The following is a 24766-nucleotide window of genomic DNA, read 5'->3' as shown; positions in this document are numbered from 1 at the left end:
GAATCTGGTCCCATTACTTCATGGCAAATAGATGGGGAAACAGTGGAAACAGTGACAGACTTTATTTTTTTGGACTCCAAAATCACTGCAGATGGTGACTGCAGCCATGAAATTAAAAGATGCTTGCTCCTTGGAAGAAAAGTTATGAACAACCTAGACAGCATCTTAAAAAGCAGAGGCGTTACTTTGCCAACAAAGGTTCATCTAGTCAAAGTTATGATTTTTCCAGTAGTCATGTATGGATGTGAAAGTTGGACTATAAAGAAAGCTGAGTGCTGAAGAACTGATGCTTTTGAACTGTGGTGTTGGAGAAGACTCTTGGGAGTCCCTTGGACCGCAAGGAGACCTGACCAGTCCATCCTAAAGGAAGTCAGTCCTGAATATTCATTGGAAGGACTGATGCTGATGCTGAAACCTGATGTGAAGAACTGACTCATTTGAAAAGACCCTGATGCTGGGAAAGATTGAAGGCAGGAGGAGAAGGGGATGACAGAGGATGAGATGGTTGGATGGCATCACCGACTCAATGGACATGAGTTTGAGCAATCTCCAGGAGTTGGTGATGAACAGGGAGGCCTGGCATGCTGCAGTCCATGGGGTTACAAAGAGTTGGACACGACTGAGCAACTGAACTGAACTGAACTGAACTGCCTAGTTTTACGTTTCACTCTCTAACTTAGCCAGAGAACCTAGTTCATGGCTAAGATCCATCACTTTATTAGTTTCTTCAATTTCATTACTAAATGTTGAATTTCTTTTCAGAGTCTTTTTTTTTTTTTTTTTTTACTCCCTACACCATGTAGCTTGCAGGATCTTAGTTTCCCTACCAGGGATTGAACCTGGACCATGGCAGGAAAAGGGTCACGTCCTAATGACTGGAGTGCCGGGGAATTCCCAAAGTGGAGCTATTATCATCTTTATTTTACAGATAAGAAAGCTGATGCTTATGAATTTAAGAGATTTCACCAAGGAAGGGCATCAGTTAATATTAACAGAAGTAGGATTCAAATTTAGGTAAACAATTCTCAACTTCATTCTTTCAATCATACAGCTATACTGTCTCCTCTCCTTGGCTAATGTATAAAATCTAAATTTCCTCTTTGGCTCAATTATAGAGCGCCACATGTCATGAACTTTTCTGGTGAAAATTGCAAATGTTAAAATAGTAAATGCCAAGAGTCTTCTTTATTCTCTCATTTTCTAATTGAGAACAGAGAGGTTCAGGGAGGTCTTATATGGAGAAAGTGACAGAGCTTGAATCTCAAAACAGATCAGTGTGGCTCCAAAGTCACATCACACTGACTAAAGATCTTTTTACCCCATTAAAACGGAATCAAGGCGAAAGCCTCCATTCACATTTACAAAATACATTTAACAGTATTACTAATAGTTCTAGTTATAGGGACCATTATGACTAGCTCTTAAATTGTATCATATGATTTTGACCTTAGGGCTTCTTAAAAGTCATTTAAAACATAGAAATGCTCACAAATGGTCTTGAAATATGAAAGAGGACAGAAACACCTTAAGTATTACCATGAACAGTTTTAAATACACTTTTTATCTTGGAATAATTTTAGAATTGCCAAAAAGTTGCTTGGACAGGACAGAAAGTACACATATACCTCTTCCAGATTCTCCCATGGTTAACATCTTATGTTACCATTGTATATTTGTCAAAGCTAAGAAACTGATATTAAAATATTAATAACCAAACTACAGATTTTATTTGGACTTCATCAGGTTTTCCATCAATGTACCTTCGGTTCCAGAAACCTATTCAGGGTACCACATTGCATTTAGTTGTGATGTCTCCCCAGTCTCCTCTGGTCTATGACAGTTTCTGTCTTTAATTGTTTTTCTAGAGCTTAACTGTCTTGAAGAATGCTAGCCAGATATCCTGTAGTGTCCTCCTATCTGGATTTTTCTGATGTTTTTGTCATGTTTTGACTGGGGTTATATTATGAACATTTTCAAGTGAATGGAAAAAGAAAAATAATCCAAAAAATGTTATCAAGAAAACAGTCTTAGTACGTTTTTAAAAACATGAATCTCGTGTAAAAAATGTTATTAATTCAACAAAAATTTATGAAGCACCTATTATGTGCCAGGCACTGAAGAAGAGTGGTCATTAAAGGCCTCTTTGAGAAACTGAGAGCACCCCAAATAACAAAGTAGAACTAGATAAGAGCAAAGATTGGGGGAAGAACATCTTAGAGAAAGGAAATAACAAGGCAAAGGATTTATAGCAGAGGTAAGCAATGTATTTTAAAAGCTTCAATAAAGGCAGAGTGGCTGGGTCATTGGTGAAAGAGAAAGAGTGGTAGATGAGATGAACAAGGCAGACAGGGCTAGATAACTTTGGGTTTTACCAATGACCATAGCATGGAATATGCTTGTTGAGAGAGATGGGAAGAGAAAGATATCATCTAACAAATTTTTAAAAGATCACCACTGTGGAGTGCTGCGTGGAGTATAAACTCTTGAAGAAGTGGGGGCAGAGTAGAAACCAGGAGCTAGGAGACAAATGCATTCATTCAGGCAAGAAATGATGGTGATTGGAGTGAGATGGACAGCACTGGATATAAAGAGGAGTGGTCAGAGACTTCCCTGGTGTTCCAGTGGCTGAGACTCCATGTTCCCAAAGTAGGAGGCCTGGATTCAATCCCTATTTGGGGAACTAGACCTTACATGCTGCAATGAAGACACACACAGTCAATTTTTTTAAAAAAAGGTTGGATTGGGATATATTTTATTTCAGAGTGGGAAGCAACAGCCCTTAGTAATTAATTGAATATAAGATGAAGATCCTCAAGATTTTGGTTTGATAGACTGAACTGAGAATGGTGTAGGCTATTGAGATGGGGAGAATTGAGAGAGTAAATATTGCAGGAGGTAGGTGGGAGACTTGGAAATCAAATGTTTTACTTTAGTCAAGCTAAATGTGAGGCATTTTGAGTAATCAAAAAGGTAGGTGGATGCATGCATTTGGAGCCCCTGGGAGAAGTCAAGGCTGGAGACATAAAATCTATATGTAAAATAAACAAACACATATACATGTAATGGCAATAATTTTATTTACTAGGAAGGTAGCCATAACTATTTGTTCATTTATTAATCAATTCTGCATTCATATACTTATCCACAAATATTTATTGTATACATACCAGGATATCAGACTCTAGTACATTCATGCCAATGGCATTTAAAGAGAAGAGTGTACAATCAGAGATGGTAGATGGTGGAAAGAAAACATTAAAACTTTGAAAAATAGTTATTTTTTATCTAAAAACAAAAGTCAAGTCTTTCAAATATTTAATACATAGATTGACACTGGCATCTCACTACTGAGTGAAAAGTATGAGACAACAAGGAGAATAATTTGGAGATTTCTTCATTTTCTTTTGTCTTAATATATTGTGATTTCCTCCAGTTTAGGTGTGCTGGGTTAAGTAGATTTACCAATTATATTGTTATTTCATTAAATTAACCCCCACAAAAATGAAAATAGCTAAAAAAGATCTCTGGAAAGAAAACATGGGTTGGAGATAATAAAGCAGGCGTAAAGGGGAAGATGATAGAGATGACATATCTGCTTCTAGCATGAGCTCTACAGAAGCCATCTTATTAAGTAGTGGGCATGACATTTTGAAATCAGAGATTTGAGAATATTTCCATTACGTGATTTTTTGATGTAAGATGACATATTGTGTGCTATCCAAGGCTGGGGCTATAGTGAGGCAAGTGAGGCATGCACTTCGGGCCCAAAATTTAAGAGGATGCCCCAAACTCAGCAATCAAGATGAACATCTACATGCAGTATTTTAAAAAGTGAAAATTAACGCAAAAATCTATGATACACAAAATATCAAAAATTTAAATACTCACAAGATCAGTATTCAAAAAACAAACAAACAGCTTATACATGTATACTAAAACTTGAAGGCAGAATTTTCCAACCTGTTAGAAGAAATCTTCCAAGCAATGCATTCCAAAGAGTTTTGAAAATATATAAAAATGCAACATCTTCTAACTGACATTAGGGAAGATAGAAAGTTACTAGTTGAATTTCAAACAAAAACTTTTCATGGTTGGTGGATGGAAGTGACAAAAATGGATACTTGCATTAGTAAGAGCAGCCAAAGATGTGTTTCTTCCATTAGGATCTACGTATCTTTGTGAGTTATCTTTTTCAGCTTATGACAGCAGTTAAAACGAAGTACAGAAATAACCTGAACGTTGAATCACATATTTTAATAACTGTTTCATAAAGTGTTACAGATTTTTAAAATCACTGAAACCTAGTCAATCATATTGCTTTCACTAAATATTTTTAGTGAAAATAACACGGATTTTTAAAATATAATTAATATAGCTACTTTAAATGTTTATTTCATCTCCTTTTTACACTTTAAAAAGGCTTTACATCATACACAACAGGACGTGTCTAAACTTACATAAGTATAGAGACTTTTTCTGTAATATGGAAGCGCAATAAAAAAAAAACGTTTGGAGAGCACACACAGTTTAGACAGGTAGTTGATACTGTGGGTGTTAGGAACGTATCAGAATTATATTATCTCCGAGTGCGAAAACATCGCTGTACCACAGAAGTCTTCAAGAAGGACATCCCACCATGTTTTCATAAGGGGAGGTTTGAGGAATGAGCAGGATTTGGAAAAATAACCATCGCAAAATTTGCTGTCTATAAAACAGTACAATGCTTACTGCCACAGGAGATTAACATACTTTAAAAACATTTTTAAAAGAGGATCCTAGGTCCAAACTGAAGCCCTACTCTCTGAAGCTATCTCAGCCCCAGACTTGAACCTGTCCGAGAAGGAAGTTCCCCGAAATGGCCCAGCAGAGTGCAGCTCTGATGGAGGGAGGCTGGAGGAAAGTGATACCTCTTTCGCGAGCTATGGACTTGTCCCCTCCCCAAGCAGGAGACTAGACTTGAGGTCCCTCGAGCCGAGCCCTCGGGAGGGTGGGGAGAGGGGGAAAGAAAACGCAATCCTTTCTGGCTGGGACCGTGTCTGAGGGCGGAGGCCGGGAGACAGTCCGTGATGCTTTCTCTTCCAGGCAGAGGCCGGAAGTCTGTAAAGAGGGAAAGAGTTCAGGAGCTCTTCTAACAGGGAGGGCGAGAGGTGTTAGTAGTAGGGCCAGAGGTGAGGCTTTAGGGTCGAGTCTCTCCCCGGTGGGCGGAGAGTCCGAAGAGCCCTGAAAGGCATGGAGGACCTGAGGCCTGGTCCTTTCCCTGCCGGCAGGGGGAGTCCCGAGATGGACAGTCTGGAACCCCTCTCCGAAAAGCGTTTCCTTGACCGCTCTACCACTTTTATACATCTCGAAGCCGAGTGACAGCCGAGGTAATTAGTTGCGAGCGACAGCTGTCTGGGCACCTTGGGCGCCAGGCGCCGGGCTCGGAGCCCGACGGCCCGAATTCTCGCGAGAGCGGCCGCCGCCATTTTTCCATTGATTGCAGCGGGCGGGGGGAGGGGCCGACGACGAAGGCGACGGCGGCGGCGGCGGCGGAGCCTTGGGTCGGTGTCTGCGCGTTGGTGTCTGAGGCCCAGGTTGAGGCCTCCGCGATAGCCCGAGCGCCGGCGGTGGAGAGGATGACTTCCGCTGCCGTTTTTCTCCTGAGCTAGAGCGGCGCCGCCACCCTCCCCCTCCTCCGGCAGGGCGGAGAGGAGCGGCCGGAGTCTGAGCGATGGTGCCCGGCGAGGAGAACCAACTGGTCCCGAAGGAGGTGAGGGGCCGGCGGAGGAGGCTAGGCCCGAGGCCTGCGGCCGCTGCAAGCAGCGCAGGCCGGGGCGAGGGGCGGGCTGCGGGCCCAGTTCGTGGGCTGGCCCGGCCGTGGGGGAAGGAGGAGGTGTGTGGTGCGGGGTTGCGGGGCGGGGTGGGGGGGAGGGTGGTGCACGGTGGGTGCGGCGAGCAGTTGGGAAACCGGGCTGGACCTCGGGGGTCGGGGGAGCGGAGACCTCTCCCCTTGGATTTGTGGTGCTGGACAAAAACGGAGCGGACTGGAAGGAATCTGGTCCTGCTCTGGGGGGAGAAGGTAGCTTAAGTAGTTAACATATTGAGCCAAGGTGGAGAGGTAATTTCAAAGAAAAAATGCTGCAACAGTGGCCGATGTGCACGACAGGGTGACGGTGCTGCTTATGGTTTTGACAGTGGCATAGCTCTCAGGGCTTGTGAAATCTACGCCCAACTTGAGCTTTGTGCGAGGGCAGTTAACTGTTAGGACTTTTTTGAACTCCTGTTTCTTACTTGGTGGTACTATGGGCCTGCCTAAATGGGGCCTACCGAAGATCGTTGAAAAGTAGTAAATGTGACTTTCAAGTAAAGGTAAGAGGCAGCGAGGCATTACCATATGGAGAGTTGAACTACTTTTTGTAGTTGGGTTGTGTATGCCAGTTTGGGTGACTTATATTCTTAAAAGCAAGTGATATGAGAAGGCTTGACTTCTTGGCTTCTCTTGAATAGCAGGAGAAGATTAATGATAGAATCCAGCACTGGCCAGTGAATTTCAATATATTAATAGTATCTCTGTTGGCTGTATAAATATCTTCAGGGTGTCCAAATGTGTATTTTTAACTGGCTGATCATCAGGCGAATACTTTGGATTTTTATTTCTCATATACCTCAAATGGATGCAAGTGTCGGTTGAAATTAGCTATATCGATCTTGATAGTTTTGGGTGATGTTCTTAAAATTTTTTAATCCTTCTTTTTTTTTCTTTTTTTGCCTTTTTTGGTTGCTTTGTAGCTGTTTGTTGCTACTTGAGCAAGCCCTGACACTGCAAAAGTATTATTGGAGTTGTGTATAAGTGATAGGAATATTTTCTCAACTTTATCAGATGATTGTTTTGCAAGAACAGTTTTTTAAAACTCAGTTCTTATGTGTCAGTATTTATTCATCAAGAACCACCTGCACAGAAAATAATAAACATGAATTAATCAGAATTCTTGCCTTGGGTACTTATAAGGCTACTAAGGTAACACTAGTATTCATGGAGCTCCAAGTAGGGGCTAAGCAATTTTCTACATAAGTAACTCTTAAGCAAGGATGAAAGTGATAGATACTATGAGATAGAGATAAAAATGAATTTTCTTTTAGAGCTACGCAGTGCTGGTTTTCATTTCCGTGAAAAGCAAAATTAGTCCTTTCTTAATTTTTTGACCATTAGAAAATATTGGTGGAACTTTGCTTTATGAAAGCTCAATATTAGGTTTATTTCCCTAATAATTTGGTTTATAGACAACATGATATAGATATACACTTCCACAGGAACATACCTGCAGTGCTGCTTTTACCTTTTGGATTTTAGAGGTTAAATGCCTCACTGATGGGTAGGAAGAGAATTGGGGGGCAGGAGGGAGATCCAAGAGGGGAGGGATATATGTATACATGCAGCTGATTTACTTCCTTGTACAGCAGAAATTAACACAACATTGTAAAGCAACTATACCCTAATAAATTTTTTTTCTTTTTAAAGATTAAATGCCTCTCCTTTAAGACTAATTCCTTTACCTGAGGCTTCAAACTCACCCTAAGTTCTGACGTTTTTGTTTCTTACTCCTTCTGGATCACGTGCCTTTATTTTCTATTCCCCAGACTCATCTTCAATCTTTTCTTTTTCCCTCACTCCTTTCATGATTCCTGGAAGCATGCACAGTACTCTCAAATCTCAGGTCTGTCATTTTTTTCACTAGTTAAGTGGTTCATTCTTTTTTGATGGCTGTACTCCTCTTCTTGCCTGCTTCTCTTCCTTGAGTTTTCTTTTGCATTTGATACTGAAAAAAAAAAAAAATCCTTGATTTTAGTAATGCTGTATTTTGGGGCGTTTTTTCCATACCTGTTTGTCCTATCTGGTCACTCATTTGGTCAATGTCTTTCTCTTTTTCTGTGTCTTTAATTATCACTTTTGTCTGATCTTTGTCATCCTCTGTCTGGTAGAAGTAGAATTATATAGTGTTAAAGCTGAGAGAGCACATAGTGATGTGATCATCTGGTATTATAACTTATGCCCTTCACTTTTACGGATTAGGAAATTAGGGCCAGAGGTTTGGAAAGGACTTGTTCAGGGTCATATAATGAGTAAATAAATGACAGAGCTAGGACTAGAACTCAACATCCCCTTGATTATCCTCTTATTTTACACATCCCTCCATGTAACCTAGGGGCTCTGTAAGAATGGTTTGTAACTCTCTAACTGTATTTATTTTGTGAAAGTAAATTACAGAATTTTAAAATGTCTTGGTTCTGTTCTAATGGCTTATTACCAACTATATGGAAAACTTTATCTTTTTTTTTTTTAGAAGGGAACCTCTGAAAAAATAAAAAAGGGAACCTCTGACCCTTACTAGATTTAGATATATTGATAAAATATATGCACTCATGTGTGTGCAGTTGTTGAATGAATATATATTATTCTGGTCCCAGAAGCTCAAGGACAAAACTGTACCTTAGATTGCTGAAGAAGGCAGCTAAGCGTCATGCAGGGCTTGGCAAACTACAGTCCCTGGGCCAAATTCAGCCTGTAGCCTGTTTTGTTTGGCCCATGAGTTAAGAATGATTTTTACATTGTCAAATTGTTGAAAAATATCAAAATAATAATAATCTGTGATACATGGAAGTATATGAAATTCAGATTTCAGTATTCATAAATAAAGTTTTATTGGAACACAGCCATGCCCATTTTTTACTATTGACTGATGGCTATAGTAGAGTTAAGTAGCTGATACAGATGCTGTATACAAGATACATTTGAAGCTACTTAGCTTGGTGTTCAAGACCTAGTATTGATACAGTTTGATTCTGGCCACAGTCTTCCCTTTCAGAAAGCTTATCTCTTCTCCTTCAAAGCAAGTTTTTAATGTAGCCAAACAGGTTTTTCTTTAACTTGCTTTTCACTTCTATTTGTGCTGCCGCCTCTTTCCTACTTCTGCCCACCAATTCAGAACATTCATACACATCTTTCCTTAAGTATCTCATATCTCATTTATTCTTAAAAAACTTTTCTGACCATTTAACCTTAAAGATTTCTCCTTCTTAGAAGACTTATATATGAACAGAATTCATTTGCCAATTAGTAAATAGTGCTTTGTGTCGTCTATTATGGGCTTCCCTGGTGGCTCAGACGGTAAAGCGTCTGCCTACAGTGCAGGAGACCTGGGTTTGATCCCTGGGTTGGGAAGATCCCCTGGAGAAGGAAATGGCAACCCACTCCAGTACTCTTGCCTGGAAAATTCCATGGATGGAGGAGCCTGATAGGCTACAGTCCATGGGATCGCAAAGAATCAGACACGGCTGAGCAACTTCACTGGTTCACTGGTCATCTATTATAGTCTCAGCTGTATTTTATTAGTATTCATTATGGATGTCTTGCCAGCAGAGATCTTTATGTGTCTCTCTCACCCATGCTTTTTTTTTTTTGTACTATAGGTTTAGGTTTGTCTAGGTTTGTGTAGGTCTGGTTTGTCTAGGTTTGACAGACCTAGACAGTGTATTAAAAAGCAGAGACATCAGTTTGCTGACAAAGGTCCATATAGTCAAAGCAATGGTTTTTCCAGTAGTCATGTATGGATGTGAGAGTTGGACCATAAAGAAGGCTGAGCACTGAAGAATTAATGCTTTTGAATTGTGGTGCTGGAGAAGACTCTTGAGAGTCCCTTGTGTAGCAGGGAGACCAAACCAGTCAATCCTAAAGGAAGTCAGTCCTGAATATTCATTGGAAGGACTGATGCTGAAGCTCCAATACTTTGGCCACCTGATGAGAAGACCCAGCTCATTGGAAGAGACCCTGATGCTGGGAAAGGTCAAGGGCAGGAGGAGAAAGGGATGACTGAGGATGAGATGGTTGGATGGCATTACTGATTCAGTGAACATGAGTTTGTGCAAACTCCAGAAGATTGTGAAGGACAGGGAAGCCTAGTGTGCTGCAGTCCATGGGGTCCCAAAGTGTTGGACACAACTGAATGACTGAACAACAACAACAACTATAGGTCTAGGATAGTGTCCTTTCTGAAGCAGATCTTCAGTAATATTCATTGATCTGGTTATAGGGTTGCAAGGAAACCAGTTTCTAACCAATTTCCCCTGCTTGGATGTTTTCCATAACATCCTTGGCAAGCTCTTTTCCAACCTCAGCTTGAATACCTTCATGACCTCTCAGGTAACATCTTCATCTTTTAAGAGATCTGTTTTAAGTTTTTGAGCTGAGAGAAGTCTAGATCTCTATAACTGCCATCTTTTGATTGTTGGCTCTGGATAGCAGAGAAATTTTAAATCATTTTCCAAAGGATAGGTTTTTTTTCATTATTGAACATAGGGGAAGGGAGTAGGAGGACAAAGCTCTGTTCTAAAGTCTGAGCATCCCCACCAACAGTGTAAGAGGGTTCCCTTTTCTCCACACCCTCTCCAGCATTTATTGCTTGTAGACTTTTGGATAGCAGCCATCCTGACTGGCGTGTTATGGTACCTCTTTGTAGTTTTGATTTGCATTTCTCTGATAATGAGTGATGTTGAGCATCTTTTCATGTGTTTGTTAGCCATCTGTATGTCTTCTTTGGAAAAATGTCTCTTTAGTTCTTTGGCCCATTTTTTGATTGGGTCATTTATTTTTCTGGAATTGAGCTGCAGGAGTTGCTTGCATATTTTTGAGATTAATCCTTTGTTGCTTCGTTTGCTATTATTTTCTCCCATTCTGAGGGCTGTCTTTTCACCTTGCTTATAGTTTCCTTTGTTGTGCAAAAGCTTTTAAGTTTCATTAGGTCCCATTTGTTTAGTTTTGCTTTTATTTCCAATATTCTGGGAGGTGGATCATAGAGGATCCCTCTGTGATTTATGTCGGAGAGTGTTTTGCCTATGTTCTCCTCTAGGAGTTTTATAGTTTCTGGTCTTACATTTAGATCTTTAATCCATTTTGAGTTTATTTTTGTGTATGGTGTTAGAAAGTGTTCTAGTTTCATTCTTTCACAAGTGGTTGACCAGTTTTCCCAGCACCACTTGTTAAAGAGGTTATCTTTTTTCCATTGTATATCCTTGCCTCCTTTGTTGAAGATAAGGTGTCCATAGGTACGCAGCGCTATGGAGAACAGTGTGGAGATTTCTTAAAAAACTGGAAATAGAACTGCCATATGACTCAGCAATCCCACTTCTGGGCATACACACCGAGGAAACCAGATCTGAAAGAGACACGTGCACCCCAATGTTCACCGCAGCACTGTTTATAATAGCCAGGACATGGAAGCAACCTAGATGCCCATCAACAGACGAATGGATAAGGAAGCTGTGGTACATATACACCATGGAATATTACTCAGCCATTAAAAAGAATTCATTTAAATCAGTTCTAATGATATGGATGAAACGGGAGCCCATTATACAGAGTGAAGTAAGCCAGAAAGATAAAGACCAATACAGTATACTAATACATATATATGAAATTTAGAAAGATGGTAATGATAACCCTATATGCAAAACAGAAAAAGAGACACAGATGTACAGAACAGACTTTTGGACTCTGTGGGAGAAGGCGAGGGTGGGATGTTTTGAGGGAACAGCATCGAAACATGTATATTATCTAGGGTGAAACAGATCACCAGCCCAGGTGGGATGCATGAGACAAGTGCTCGGGGCTGGTGCACTGGGAAGACCCAGAGGGATGGGATGGGGAGGGAGGAGGGAGGGGGGATCGGGATGGGGAATACAGGTAAATCCATGGCTGATTCATGTCAATGTATGGCAAAAACCACTACAATATTGTAAAGTAATTAGCCTCCAACTAATAAAAATAAATGGAAAAAAAAAAAAAGACAAACTTTAAAATTGAAAAAAATAAATAAAGTCTGAGCATCCTCAGTTCTCTAAGTGTTCTCAGCTTGCTCTGTTTTAGACATAATCCAGTGTTTTTTGTATTTCTCCTAATTGTTGTACCCAGAGGAGAGCAAAGAGAGTGTGGTCTGTTCTGTGTGGTTAACAATAAAGCTTTTTCCCTTATCTTTTCACTCTACTGTATGTCTTTGAATTGTTGTATATTGATGTTGACTTTGAGATCTTTTGTTTTTAATATCATTCCAATTTTTATTTACTGCTTTGTTGCTTTTATTCTGTTTCCTTATAAGGAATTTGTGACATTAGTATTTGTTGAGTACTCACTGTACATTGCTGTATGCTGCCATAGAGGGAATATTTAGAAAAAGTAGAAAAAAATTATTTTTTCCTCAAGTGTCTTATGGTATAATTAAGGGTATTACAATGTACCTAGTGGTTTTAAAATAATACTTTCACTGCAATACTTAAAGTGGTGTCCAAGGAGAATATAAATGTAGAAAGGATGGAAAAGTAAAAGAAAAGAATATGTGGTTCCATATCTCAGTGGATTTTTTTCTGCCTCTCTTTTCCATGTAATAATCACTACTTCTCTTATTGTGGAGCATGGGCTTAATTGCCCCACAGCATGTGAAATCTTCCCAGACCAGGGATTAACCCTTGTCTTCTGCATTGGCCAGTGGGTTCTTAACTAGGGAAGTCAATAAACACTACTTCTATCTGGAATTAATGATGATACTAATAACCCAAAATTTATTGAGCATTTATTAAATGTCACATACTGTTGTATGTGCTTTTTGTGTATTAACTCATTTGAACTTCACAATGACCTCATAACTGTATCAGGGCCATTGATATTGAGATCCCCAAAACATTAAAACAGCTTGTTTTTCATCTCTATTGTCTTTTTTTTTTTTTTCTTTTTTTAAAATCAGTTCCATCAGTATCTATTACGGAGCATGTCAAATGAATATTCTTTTAATTTGTATGGCTCCAACCTTTGATTGTAATTTACATGTTTTTAATTTCTCAAGCCCTGACCTCTCTTCCAGTTTCAGATTTCCACCTGCATAGTGGATATCTGTAGTTGGTTGTACTCTAGCACCTATAGATTAAATATGTGTAGTATCAACCTCATTTCTCTTTCCTCTCTTCTTATGTCCTCCTCCCAGCATAATTCTTTGTGCTCTCTTGTTGAGTTACTGTCATCATCTTCTGTTTGCTTAAGTTAGAACATTTTTTTAACTCCTCTTTTTTGCATCTGTAGTTAGACCATCACTTGCAAAATGTCTCTTGTATCCTTACCTTTTTCTTCATGGCTCTGCCTCTATCTATTGTCTCATTCCAGTACCGGCCTTTTAAATGGTCTCTGTGCTTCTAGGCTCTTTTCTTTAGTAACTGTCTTCCCCACAATAGCCATTACTTTCTAAAACACATGAGATTATGACTTACCTGTTTTAAAATTTATAATTATTACCCTCTGATTGCAAATCAAATACTAGATACAATTTATAAACACTTTGTGCCAGACAGTGCTAAACATTTTACACTCTTTTCTCATTTAATACATATAAAGCTCTTTAAGGCAGCTCTTTCACTGTGTATTTTGTAGATAGATAGAAAGTATGTGTAAAGAGTAAGTAACTTCCTCAAAGTTGTATAGCTGTTTGTTTCTGAGTCACTGTGGCCTTAGGCAGTAGGAAAGTCCTTCATAATATAGTTTCAATTGATTTGTTTTTTACAGTTAATTTTTATCAACGTTATACATGCACATATCTAAAAGAGTGGAATAGCTCTGCTGTACAGATTCCCTGCCCCTTCATTTCAGGCTCTCCAGAGGCAGCCACTTTCCACTCATTCTTCAGACATTTATCTCCATATTTCAAAGTAGTGTTCCTGTCATTGTCCTTCGTGATTTTTCAGTTGAAGAAATTGTCTACTGACTTCCCACGATGGAAGTTTGGGCTTACTACTGTCCCCAAACACAGAGACACACTTCTCATTTCTGCCCAGTCATCCTAGTATTGTCAGATTGCAAGTTGTTCGGATACATAAAATTCCAAAGTTTATGTCAATGTGGCTATAATACATAGTTCAGCTTTGTGGTTTATAGTGATTATTTTCCCTTCCTGTGTAGCATTTTGTGTTTTCCATGAGTTAATATTTTCTAAAAATTTGTTTTTGCTTAGTTTTCTTTGTACTTGTTACTAATTTCACCAGGTGCTTCTCAGCTAAGGATATTGGCGATGTTGGGTAGGTGAGCAAGGGCAGGAGTGTGCTTCTGATGTCTAGTGAGCAGAAGCAAGCTATGCTGCCAAGCATCGTCCTAACTGCACTAGACAGCCTCCTACAGCAAAGAATTATGTGGCCCAAAATGTCAATAGTGCTACTGTTGAGAAACCCTGAGTTAGTCCACACTCTGAAGTGTATAAATCTTCTCATTATTATGTCCAGACCTACCAGTTTCTTTGGATGAATTTTCTTGAATTGCACCTGTTGTCTTATTTATATTTATAATCATCTTAGTTTCCTTCAGGTCTCTCTAGGAGTTCCTGGTTCTGTATCTGATGCCTTCATCTTTCTTTGTGTTCTCATTTTGGAGGACTACTTTCAATAGCTTTCAGGATGGGCTGTAATTTTTTTGAAACTTCACATACCTTAAAATGTTGTTTCTATTCTCTCTGTAGATAGCTTGGTGGGCAGGGAATTCTCGGTCAGAAATATTTTTTCTCAATTTTGAAAACATTGCTCCATTGCTGTCTTTTTTTCAGTGTTGCTGTTGAGACATCAGATGCCTAGAAGATTTTGAATCTTATTTTTCCTCTGGAAGCTTGGAGAATCTTTTCCCTTAGAGTTCTGAAATTTCTGGATTATGTGTAAAGGTCTGTTTTTCTCCATTTCTGCTGGATTCAGGGTAGTCTTATTCAATCTGAAATTTATCTTATCAGTTCTAGGAAATTTCCTTAAGTAATTTGTTTGGTTTCTTCCCCTTTGTTTTCTCTGTTTCTCTTGAATTCCTGTTGTTTAGGTGTTAGGCCTACTGACTGGCTTCTCTCATTTTCTTCTGTTTTTACATCTATTTTCCATTTCTTTCTTTTTCCTCTGCTTTCTGGGAGATTTTTCTCAACTTTATCTTCTAATTCTTCTACTAAGGTTTTATTTCTGCCATTATGTTTATAATTTCCAAGTACTTTTTTTTCCTAAAAAAGTTTAAATGATAATATTCTTTTGTTTCACGGATACAATATCTTTTCTCTCTTAGGGAATTATTGATACATTTCTTCTATGAATATTCTCTCTTTTCTCCAAATTTCCTTTTTCTGTTTGTTGGCTTTGGGCTTTGTCTTTTATATTAGATGTTTTTTTAGATGTCTGGTATTCCTTGGAAGTTAGTGCTTACTTAGAAGAGGGCCCTTAAAAAGCTGAATGGAAGCTCTGCCAGTGTGTGATTATGGTTTTCCCTGTTCATTGGATATGTCTGGATAATTTCCTTGCGGACTCCCAGTGACAGGTTTTTCTCTTGTGCTGAATTGATTTCCCAGAAAAGATTTCTGGTCTGTTCCTTGAAGAGAACAGACTTTGGAGTTGAGTAGGAAAAGGGAATGTGGATTTTATCATGAAGTGCACAAGTACACTTTCATTTAATTCTGCAGTTTTCAGTATGCATGCCTGCTGAGTTGAGTCTGACTCTGTGACCCTGGACTGTAGCCTGCCAGGATCTTCCTGTCCATGGAATTCTCCAAGCAAAATTACTGGAATGGATTGCCATGCCCTCTTCCAGGGGATCTCCTGACTCAGGGATCGAACCCAGGTCTCTTACGGCTTCTGCATTGGCAGGCAGGTTTTACACCACTAGCACCACCTGGAAAGCCACTTTCCAGTATGGCAGGCTTCAAATTCAGTTGCACCTGGCATCCTCTTGTCCAGAGATACCTTGTTTTATACTCTCCTGAGATTGTTTAGTCTCTTGCCAAGAAGGGGTCAAAGAGTAGAAGAGAGAGGATATGGAAGTTTTGACTGTTTCTTAAGCAGACTTTGATCTCCTGTTCTAGCTTGGACTTCACTCTTGCTTCCAGAGTACCTGAAACAGCTAGCCTTTTAGGTTTTTCTGTTTAATTTTTTTTTTTTTTAATAGAAGTCTTGAAAAGAATACACGGAGTTCCCGTACACCCATCACCAAGCTTTTCCTTATGGTAATCTCTTTATATAAATCATAGAACACTTATTAAAAGTAAGAAACTAACCTTAGTACAATACTACTAACTATACTATAGAATTTGCTTAGATTTAACTAGTTTTCCACTAATATTTCTTTTTATTCCAAGGTCCAAATTCAGAATACCTCATTAAATTTTGTTGTCATGTCTCCTTAGTTTCCTTTATTTGTGACACTTTCTCAGACTTTTCTTCTTTTTCATGATTTTGACATTTTAAACAGTACTAGTCATTTTTGCAAAATGGCTCTCAATTTGGGTTTGCCTGATGTCTTCTCAAGATTAACAGAGGTTGTTAAAGAGAAGGATATCACAGAAGTGATATGTCCTTTTCAGTGCATCATTTGGAGGGGGGTGGAGATGGCATGATGGTGACGTGTCCTACTGGTCATATTAACCTTTGATCACTAAGTTCAGGTGATTCTGCTAGGTTTCTCCACTGTGAAGTTACTATTTTCCTCTTTAATAATTACTGACTACTTTGAGACCATGCAGATATCCTGTTTGTGCTTAAACTTCTGCCCTCTGGTTATAGCATCCATGTATAGATCTTGCTACTGTTACGATTTTCTCTTTCACTCATTTCTATGTTTATTAATTGGAATTCTTTTGTGAGCAGAAGCTGTCCCTTCTCCCCCATTTATTTACTTATTTATTTATATCAGTATAGACTTACAGATTTTATTTTATTCTTTGTATTATAACCCCAAATTATTGTTAATAATTTTGTTGCTCAAGCTGTTGCAGTCTTGGCCGAGGAAGCTCTTTCTGATTGGCATCTGTGCTCATCCTTGCTTTTTGAGCATGTCTTTGCTTTGTGGCACCACATAATGCTTCAGCCCATCTTCTGTTTGCGCTGCCTCAACACTACGATCAACCACTTCTCCAAAGAGTTTAGAGGTCTTTTGCTGTGAATGTAAATGTGACATGTGCTATAAACCAGGTGTCTTTGTTTTTCGTTGAGGCTAATAGAGGTTTCAACCTTCTCTGGTGTAAGAGTCATTACCACCTGTTCTGCTTTCCAGCTTCTAAAATCATATTTTTGGTTTCCTATGGATTTATGCTCTTTAAAAATTTTCTCTGTTCTTGTTTCAGAGATATTTTGGGACGCTTCGCTCAATGCTTGCATTCAATCTGTCCTCTTTAACTAGAAATTCGTAATGTTTTGTTGTCTCCTGCCCCAAGCCAGTTTTGTTTGAGCCACATTCAGCTACGTTAGTGGCTCTTCTCTGATGTGCTGCATGCTGGCATGTGTCACTTGCCCTGAGTGAATAATACCAAGTGTTTTTTTAACATCTGGTTTTTAGGGAGTCTTAAATGGATGAACTTTGAGTTTTACATGAAAACTACTCTTTAAGTACTTTCTTAAGTACATTGTTAGGATTGTTGCCTCTCTTTAATTTTCCGTTCTCTGAATTAGTCATATAAATGTTTTGTTTCTTAGTGCCAGATATTGTAATTTTTGCCAAAACAAAGGGGAGAAGCACAATGCATTTCCAGAGTACTTGTGTACCATCACCACTCTAGCCCAAATGGAAAGAAAAGATTGGGTTGAAAATAGGGACTTGTGAAAAACATAGCATTAAATTTATTTTCAGCTACCTATTGTAAATTAAGGTTCCAGAAGACGTCTACTTTAAAAACCAATTCATTGGCTTTGAGGACCTTACTTAGTTAAGACAGCATGATAGGTGTCATGATAAGCAGAGGCATGTTCTTTTATGAGGCTTGTTGCACAGATTTTAAAGTGTTCTATTCAAGTATTGCTGCTTACAATCTAATTTTCTACGAACCTTCTTCTCTGTTGTTTAAAACAAACAAACAAAAGTCTTAGCAGGACTTCTCTTGGTGGTCCAGTGGCTAAGACTCCAAGTTCCCAATATAGGAGACCCAGGTTCAATCCCTGGTCAGGGAGCTAGATCTCTACATGCGGCAACTAAGACCTGGCACCAGGCACAGCCAAATAAATAAAAATCAACATTGAAAAAAAATTTTTTTAAGTCTTTGGCAAAATGATTGTGACTAGCAGTGATGGCGGATGATTGGCAAAAGTGATGTGACCTTTTAGATCAAGAATTCTTAATGTGTATTTTTCCTGAGCCTGGTTTTCTGTTAGTGTAATGGAAGAAGGGATGGATATAGTTGTAGTGTAAGTAAACAGATGTCTCCTCTCTACTGCATACTTCTGTTTACTTTGTCTCAGGTTTGGGAACAATAGTAATTGCCCTATTCTTTTGTTTAATGAAACTAAACTGAACCAAGCATACGTAAAGTAGACATAGAGGGAATTCCTTGGTGGCCCACTGGTAAATACTTTGCCTTCCCGTTAATGTAGGGAATGCTGGTTCGATCCCCAGTTGGGGAGGTGAGATCCCAGATGCCTCATGGCCAAATAAAAACGTAAAACAGAAGCAGTATAGTAACACATTCAATGAAGACTTTAAAAAAAATAAAGTAGCCATGGATATGAACATTTTCATTGATATGAGACTGTCACTGAAACCTACTCTTGAGAATGTTGAGAGATTACTCTTTGTATGAAACTTCCTGAGATCTGTGTCTTGAATTTGTTGTGTTTCTTGTTTGTTTGTTGTTGTTGTTTTGGCTATGCCATGCTGCTTGCAGAATCTTAGTTCCCCTACCAGGGATCAAAACTGGGCCCTGTCAGTGAAAATGCTGAGTCCTAACCATTGGACTGCCAGGTAATTCCCAATACATTTAAATTTTATTTTTAAAATTTAAAAAAAAAGTTTTTTGGCCATGCATGGAACTGTCTTGAATTTTTTATGCTTTTTAAAAGCAAGCTGTTAAAATGCTACCTAAACAGCAAAATCTAGCCCTTCTTACTAGTATAAGAAACCTTTGCTGATTTTCTTCTTCCAATCTAATACCATTTTTCTAACCCTGAAATGCCATAATGCTGTAACTTTTGACATTTGAAAAATTACACCTCTTTATTAAAGTTAATTAAAAGTCAAGACACAACAGTCAGAGAGCCTGGGTTCAAGTACCAGTTTTGTGACCTTGGGCAAGTTATTTAACTTCCCAGTACCTAAGTTAAATGCAGATGCTAGTAACTACCTCCTTGGGCTTTTGGGAAAATTGAATGAGTTAATACATATAGAGTGTCTTTACCTAATAAACACTCTTATAAGTGTTATCTGTTACAATAAATGTTACTACCTTCATTATTGTTATTATCTTCATCATATATTGGTATAGGGGCCACATAATATGCTGTACATGAATATGTATTGATTAAATAAAAATGAAGTCATGTCTTAGTTATTGAATATGCTTAGTTGTTTGAAGTCATGGATCTGATATGACCTGTCAGCATAAATCCTAAATGATTGTTAGATTTGATAGGTTTTTTATATTATCAAGTAAGACCTGTTCTTACTGCTTTTTAATAATTGAAACATGTAACAAAGTACAGCTTTTAAATGAAACTTTTTAATCTAATAAGATCCTAAGAAAAATTGATTTATAATATATAGATATTTGTTGAAATAACTTACTAGATTAACAAGTTATTTGTTCATAAGATTCAGTGTGAAATGTTATTTTAAAGCAGGATCCATGTTAAGAATGTTTGTTTCTGGGAGAACTTAATGTGTTTGATAATTCTGACTTTCAAAAACTCTAAAGTATAACCAGTTGACATGAATAGAAGAGCCAATTAACTTGTCTTTTTTTGTCAGTTGTATTACTGATTGTGGGCTTCCCAGGTGGCTCAGTGGTAAAGATTCTGCCTGCCAAGCAGGAGATAGCTTGGATCCCTGGGTCGGAAAGATCTCCTGGAGAAGGAAATGGCTACCATTCCAGTATTCTTGCCTGAGAAATCCCGTAGCCAGAGGAGCCTGGCGGGGCTACAGTTTATGAGGTCGCAGAAGAATGAGACATAACTTAGTGACTTAGTTCAGTTCAGTCGCTCAGTTGTGTCCGACTCTTTGAGACCCCATGGACTGCAGCACGCCAGGCCTTGCTGTCCATCACCAACTCCCGGAGTTTACTCAAACTCCTGTCCATTGAGTCGGTGATGCCATCCAACCATCTCATCCTCTGTCATCCCCTCCTCTTCCTGCCTTCGATCTTTCCCAGCATCAGAGTGTTTTCAGATGAGTCAGTTCTTCACATCAGGTGGCCAAAGTATTGGAGTTTCAGCTTCAGCATCAGTCCTTCCAATGAACACCCAGGACTGGTCTCCTTTAGGATGGACTGGTTGGATCTCCTTGCAGTCCAAGGGACTCTCAAGGGTCTTCTCCAACACCACAGTTCAAAAGCATCAGGTCTTTGGTGCTCAGCTTTCTTTATAGTCCAACTCTCATGTCCATACATGACCACTGGAAAAACCATAGCTTTGACTAGACGGGCCTTTGTTGGCTACACAACAACATGACTGTGCTTTAGATTTGATGCTGTGTAATTGCTGTGACTTGCAGAGTTGTTCACGTATTAGCAGAAGTACAGTGGCTTTCCAGTAGAGAAAAATTAATGGCTAAGTGACATAGTTAAGGCAAAAGACCTGGACTTAAATCTTTCTGTACAGCAGGGGTCCCTACAAACCCCAGGCCAGGGACAGGTACCAGTCTGTGGCCTGTTAGGAACTGGGCCACATGGCAGGCAGGGAGGGCCAGGTGAAACACAAAGTCCCCCCCATGCACCCCTCCCTCCGTCTGTGGAGGAATTGTCTACCGTGAGGCCGATCCTGGTGCCTGGAAGGTTGGGGACCACTGGTACACAGTGAGTCTAGCACCTTTGGCCTAACTTTGGGAAAGCCATGCCCTTCATTTGTTACCTAAGTGAAATCTTCTAGAGTAACCAAAGCATTGTAGTTTGACTATAAATATCTTTCTTGTATCAAGTGATATTACCTATTTTTATTTCATCATAAATATACTTTAATTTTTCTTAATGTAGATTTCTGTAGCTCCTAGTACTGTCGAATTCATTCAGTTAAGCACTGAGTTAGTAGCTGCCATGGATCAGAGAATCAAAGATGAATAAGAAATCTGACCTAGTTCTAGATGCTAGTCTAGTTTAGTCTAGTTTGGGAAACAAAAATTTGTGAAGAGACAAATGCATAATGTGGAAATAAAGTGGGACCCTAAGGGAGGAGCCAACAGCTTTATTTAGGGGGTTCTGTGAGAACACTTAAATTGGGTTGCAAAAGATGACTGCCAAGTAAAGAGAAGATAAGAGCTTTTAGTTAGGAAAAATAACATTTCAAACACTAAAGTCTGTAATGCACTTTAAAAGTGACAAAGTTTGGGGTAAATGCATGGCATGCCTGGGGTGAATGAGAGAAGATAGTTCTGGCAGATTGTGTCTTAAAATTCTAAAGGCTCTGTATGCATAAAGGAATTTAGGTTTTTATTGTGTAGACATGAGTGGGCAGGAATTTTTTGGGGGGAGGGCAGAAAAAGTTAACAGATTTGTTTATAATTGTTATAAGCAAATTCATTGAAACTGGTTCGTTGAAACATTGTTTACTTGCCTGAATGTTTTGTGTCCCTGCATTAATATTAAACATTTACACACAAATGAAAATGGGGCAAAGTGGAATTTGCTATAATACCTATTCTCTCACCTGGTGGTTTTTTTTCCCCCTCATTTGCAGTCATATAAGTAGGTACTTTTTTTTGGTTGTTTGTTTTTTAAGAATAAAATGTTTGCCTTTGTAATGCTTCTTAAGTGCGTTCTACACATATGAGTCATGCTGGCAGCATATCCTTTGGCATAGTAGTTACATATTTGATACTGATAACACACAGGTAGGCATTTTCAAATAGGCTAACTAGATAGGTCTCATTTGCCTCCAGAAATGTGAAGGTATCTGCACTTTGGTAGTGTAGATCTGGTTTGAAGTCCTGAACATTTTCTCACACTCAATGGTGGAAGGGAAGTTTGCAAATGAGAAGTTACACGTGCTTCCGATTTTCAGCGACAGCCACTGTATGATGCTTATGAAAATGTGGTTTCTTCACCTTTTCAGTATAAGGCATGTTCTTGTGAGCTACGTTTGTGGCGGTTGCTTTCTTGAGTGCTTTACAGGCATTTGTCTTGGTATTGAAAGTCGTGTCCAGCTCCTTGCGACCCCAAGGACTGTAGCCCGCCAGGCACCTCCATCCATGGGATTTTCCAGGCAAGAATACTGGAGTGGGTTGCCATTTCCTTCTCCAGGGGATCTTCCCTGTCCAGGGATCAAACCTGGGTCTCCTGCATTGCAGGCACACTCTTTACTGTCTGAGCCACCAGGGGAGCTCTAGGAGACAGTATAGAGAACTCCCTGTTTACCTAGCCTTTTTTCAGCAGCTTTAGCAGGCTGGAAGTGGTACTGATACTAGACTGTGGACTGGTAGCAGCCGCCACAGCAGCAGCTAAGAACACTAACAAGGAATGTTTTTAATTAGGGAGTTAATTAAATCTTCCCAAGGGTTTCCCCAATGCTCCAAATAAAATTTTACCAGAAGGAGCTCTTGATTACAACCCCAGTTCCAGGTTGCATTAGAAAGTAGAATTTTTATATGACTTATCTGGTAAAAGATACATATGGCTTTTGTAAATATACAAAAACTTTCTATGAATTCATGTACATTTCTTCCATTTTATAGCTAAAAATGTCTGCCCTTTTAGGTGTTTAGGTATTTTTATTTTGTTGCCTTTAAGTTTACACGAAGTTGTGTAATTTATTACTTTGTTAATAGCACTTTGTGATAATGAAAGGAAATAGGTGAAAAATTAGATACATAACAATGAAATCTCTTATTAAAAGACATCTAAGAAATACCTTTGCTTTGATTTTGACATTCTAAATTCACATCTTGAAATATTTGTTTACTATTACATTATTTACCATTAATATAACCCAAATGTAATTTAAAGAATTCTAACAAAAATAGACATTGATGCAGAAAATTCTTCTACAACTCAGAATAGGATTTAACACGGGAAGGGAGGTAGTAGTTAGGTATTACAGATCCTTCATTTTTAGGGAAGGAAGCATGAAGGCTATAAAAGCTCCATAACTTAATGTCTTAGGTAGTGGAGAGCTAGAATGAGGCTTTAAAAAAAAAAAAAAAAAGTCAGGTTTATTTATGTATAATTTATATACAGTAAAATTTGCTCCTTTAAAAGGATGTACAGTTTTATGAATTTTGGCAAGCTTACACTGTTGTGTAATCAGCATCACAATCAATATATAAAACATCTCCATCACCTTAAAAAAAGTTTTCCCATTCCTGTTGTAATCAACCCCATCTGCCACCTCCAGACCTTGCAACCGCTGATGTGTTTCCTGCCCTCATGTTTTACCTTTCCTTATATAACTGGAATTCAAGTAGTATGGAGCGTTTTGGGCCTGACTTCTTCCCAGCATAAAACTGTGAGGTTTATCTGTGTTAATCACGTGTGTCAGCGGGCTTCCTTTTTATTGTCCAGTGCCACAGTTGTTTATTTATTAACTGATGAACATTTGGGTTATTTCCAGTTTGGGGTGATTCTGAATAAGCTGCTACAAATATTTGTGTACAGCTTTTTCTTTTGGTAGACAAATGTCTTCGTATGGTAAGTGCATGTTTAACTTCATAAGAAACTCCCAAATTCTTTTCTGAAATGGCTGTGCCATTTTGCATTCCATTCAGCAATGTATGCACGTTCTAATTGCTCTGCCTCCAGGTTGGTACTTGGCAATGTCAGTATTTTTCAGTTTAATTTTTTAATCATTCTAGTTACTGTGTAGTGATATCTCTGTGGTTTGAATTTGCATTTCTATAATGACTAATGATGTAGAGTATCTTTTCTTGTGCTTGAGGTTTTTTCCCAATTCTGATTTTTTTTAAATCATATTTTAATTGAGTATTACATATTTAAAGTTTTGCTAGTACTGCTAGGAGAGAGGAGTAAAAAGAGTACCTATTTTTAAGAGAGTTGGTAATTTACATAGAGAAAACTAGTCGTTGTATTAAAAATATGACTAATTTTGATAGACTCATTAAAGAGTATCATATATTAGCTGATTGGTGGAGAGGATAACAGTTTGGGAATCAGAAAATTCATTGGTTTGACTTTGCCTTATTAATTGCTTATCCTTTCTGGGCCTTTCTTTTTTTCTTCTTTTTTCTTCATCTCTGAAATGAGGGATTTGTCTCTAAATTATGGACTTTCCTGCTGGCACAAACAGAGAATCTACTTGCAGTGCAGGAGACCCAGGTTCATTCCCTGCATTGGGAAGATCCACTGGAGAAGGGAATGAGGGATTTGTCTCTAAATTGTAAATCAAACGTAAACTTTTCGGTAGTAGGGTTTTTTTGCTGCTTTTTCAGTAGTAGGTTTTTAAACTTTCTAAGAAGTCTGTGCAATCAGAAAACAAAAGATCTCTGGAGATTTTCCCTGTCTGATGAAATTTCTATTACTCAAAAAAGATCTTCTGAAATTGTAAATAATATAAATCATAAGTATTTTTGTTGTTGAGAATTATATAGAAAGTCTGTTATAAGGATGGTAACTGATAGTTCTAGTATAATATATTTTGTATGATTTTATGATATATTTTATTATTATAATTTATAGAGCATTTTCAACATATTCTGTCTTTTGATTTTTGGTAAAACTCTTTGTGGACCCTGCGAGTCAGAAATAAGTGACTTGCATTGGATTACACAGCTAAAAGGAAAGTAGCCACCTTGACTTAAGGGTTCTAGACTAGCGTTTTT

The 24766-nt window shown here is 38.6% G+C and overlaps 1 protein-coding gene across 3 annotated transcripts in view; it reads left to right on the top strand.

Moving 5' to 3' along the window:
* The first annotated feature begins 4247 nt into the window (after positions 1 to 4247).
* USP47 (ubiquitin specific peptidase 47) overlaps positions 4248 to 24766 on the top strand; it is a 100051-nt gene continuing 79532 nt past the window's right edge. For all 3 annotated transcript variants that reach the window (XM_043483018.1, XM_043483017.1, XM_043483016.1), the window contains exon 1: positions 4248 to 5749. In XM_043483018.1, the coding sequence (XP_043338953.1) occupies positions 5711 to 5749 (39 nt within the window). In that variant the 5' untranslated portion in view covers positions 4248 to 5710. The remainder of the gene's footprint in view (positions 5750 to 24766) is intronic.

This window comes from Cervus canadensis, chromosome 11 (assembly GCF_019320065.1).
Source record: "Cervus canadensis isolate Bull #8, Minnesota chromosome 11, ASM1932006v1, whole genome shotgun sequence".
NCBI lineage: Eukaryota > Metazoa > Chordata > Mammalia > Artiodactyla > Cervidae > Cervus > Cervus canadensis.
The sequence above is the reverse complement of the archived record's forward strand: the minus strand, read 5'-3'. Positions and strand labels throughout refer to the sequence as shown.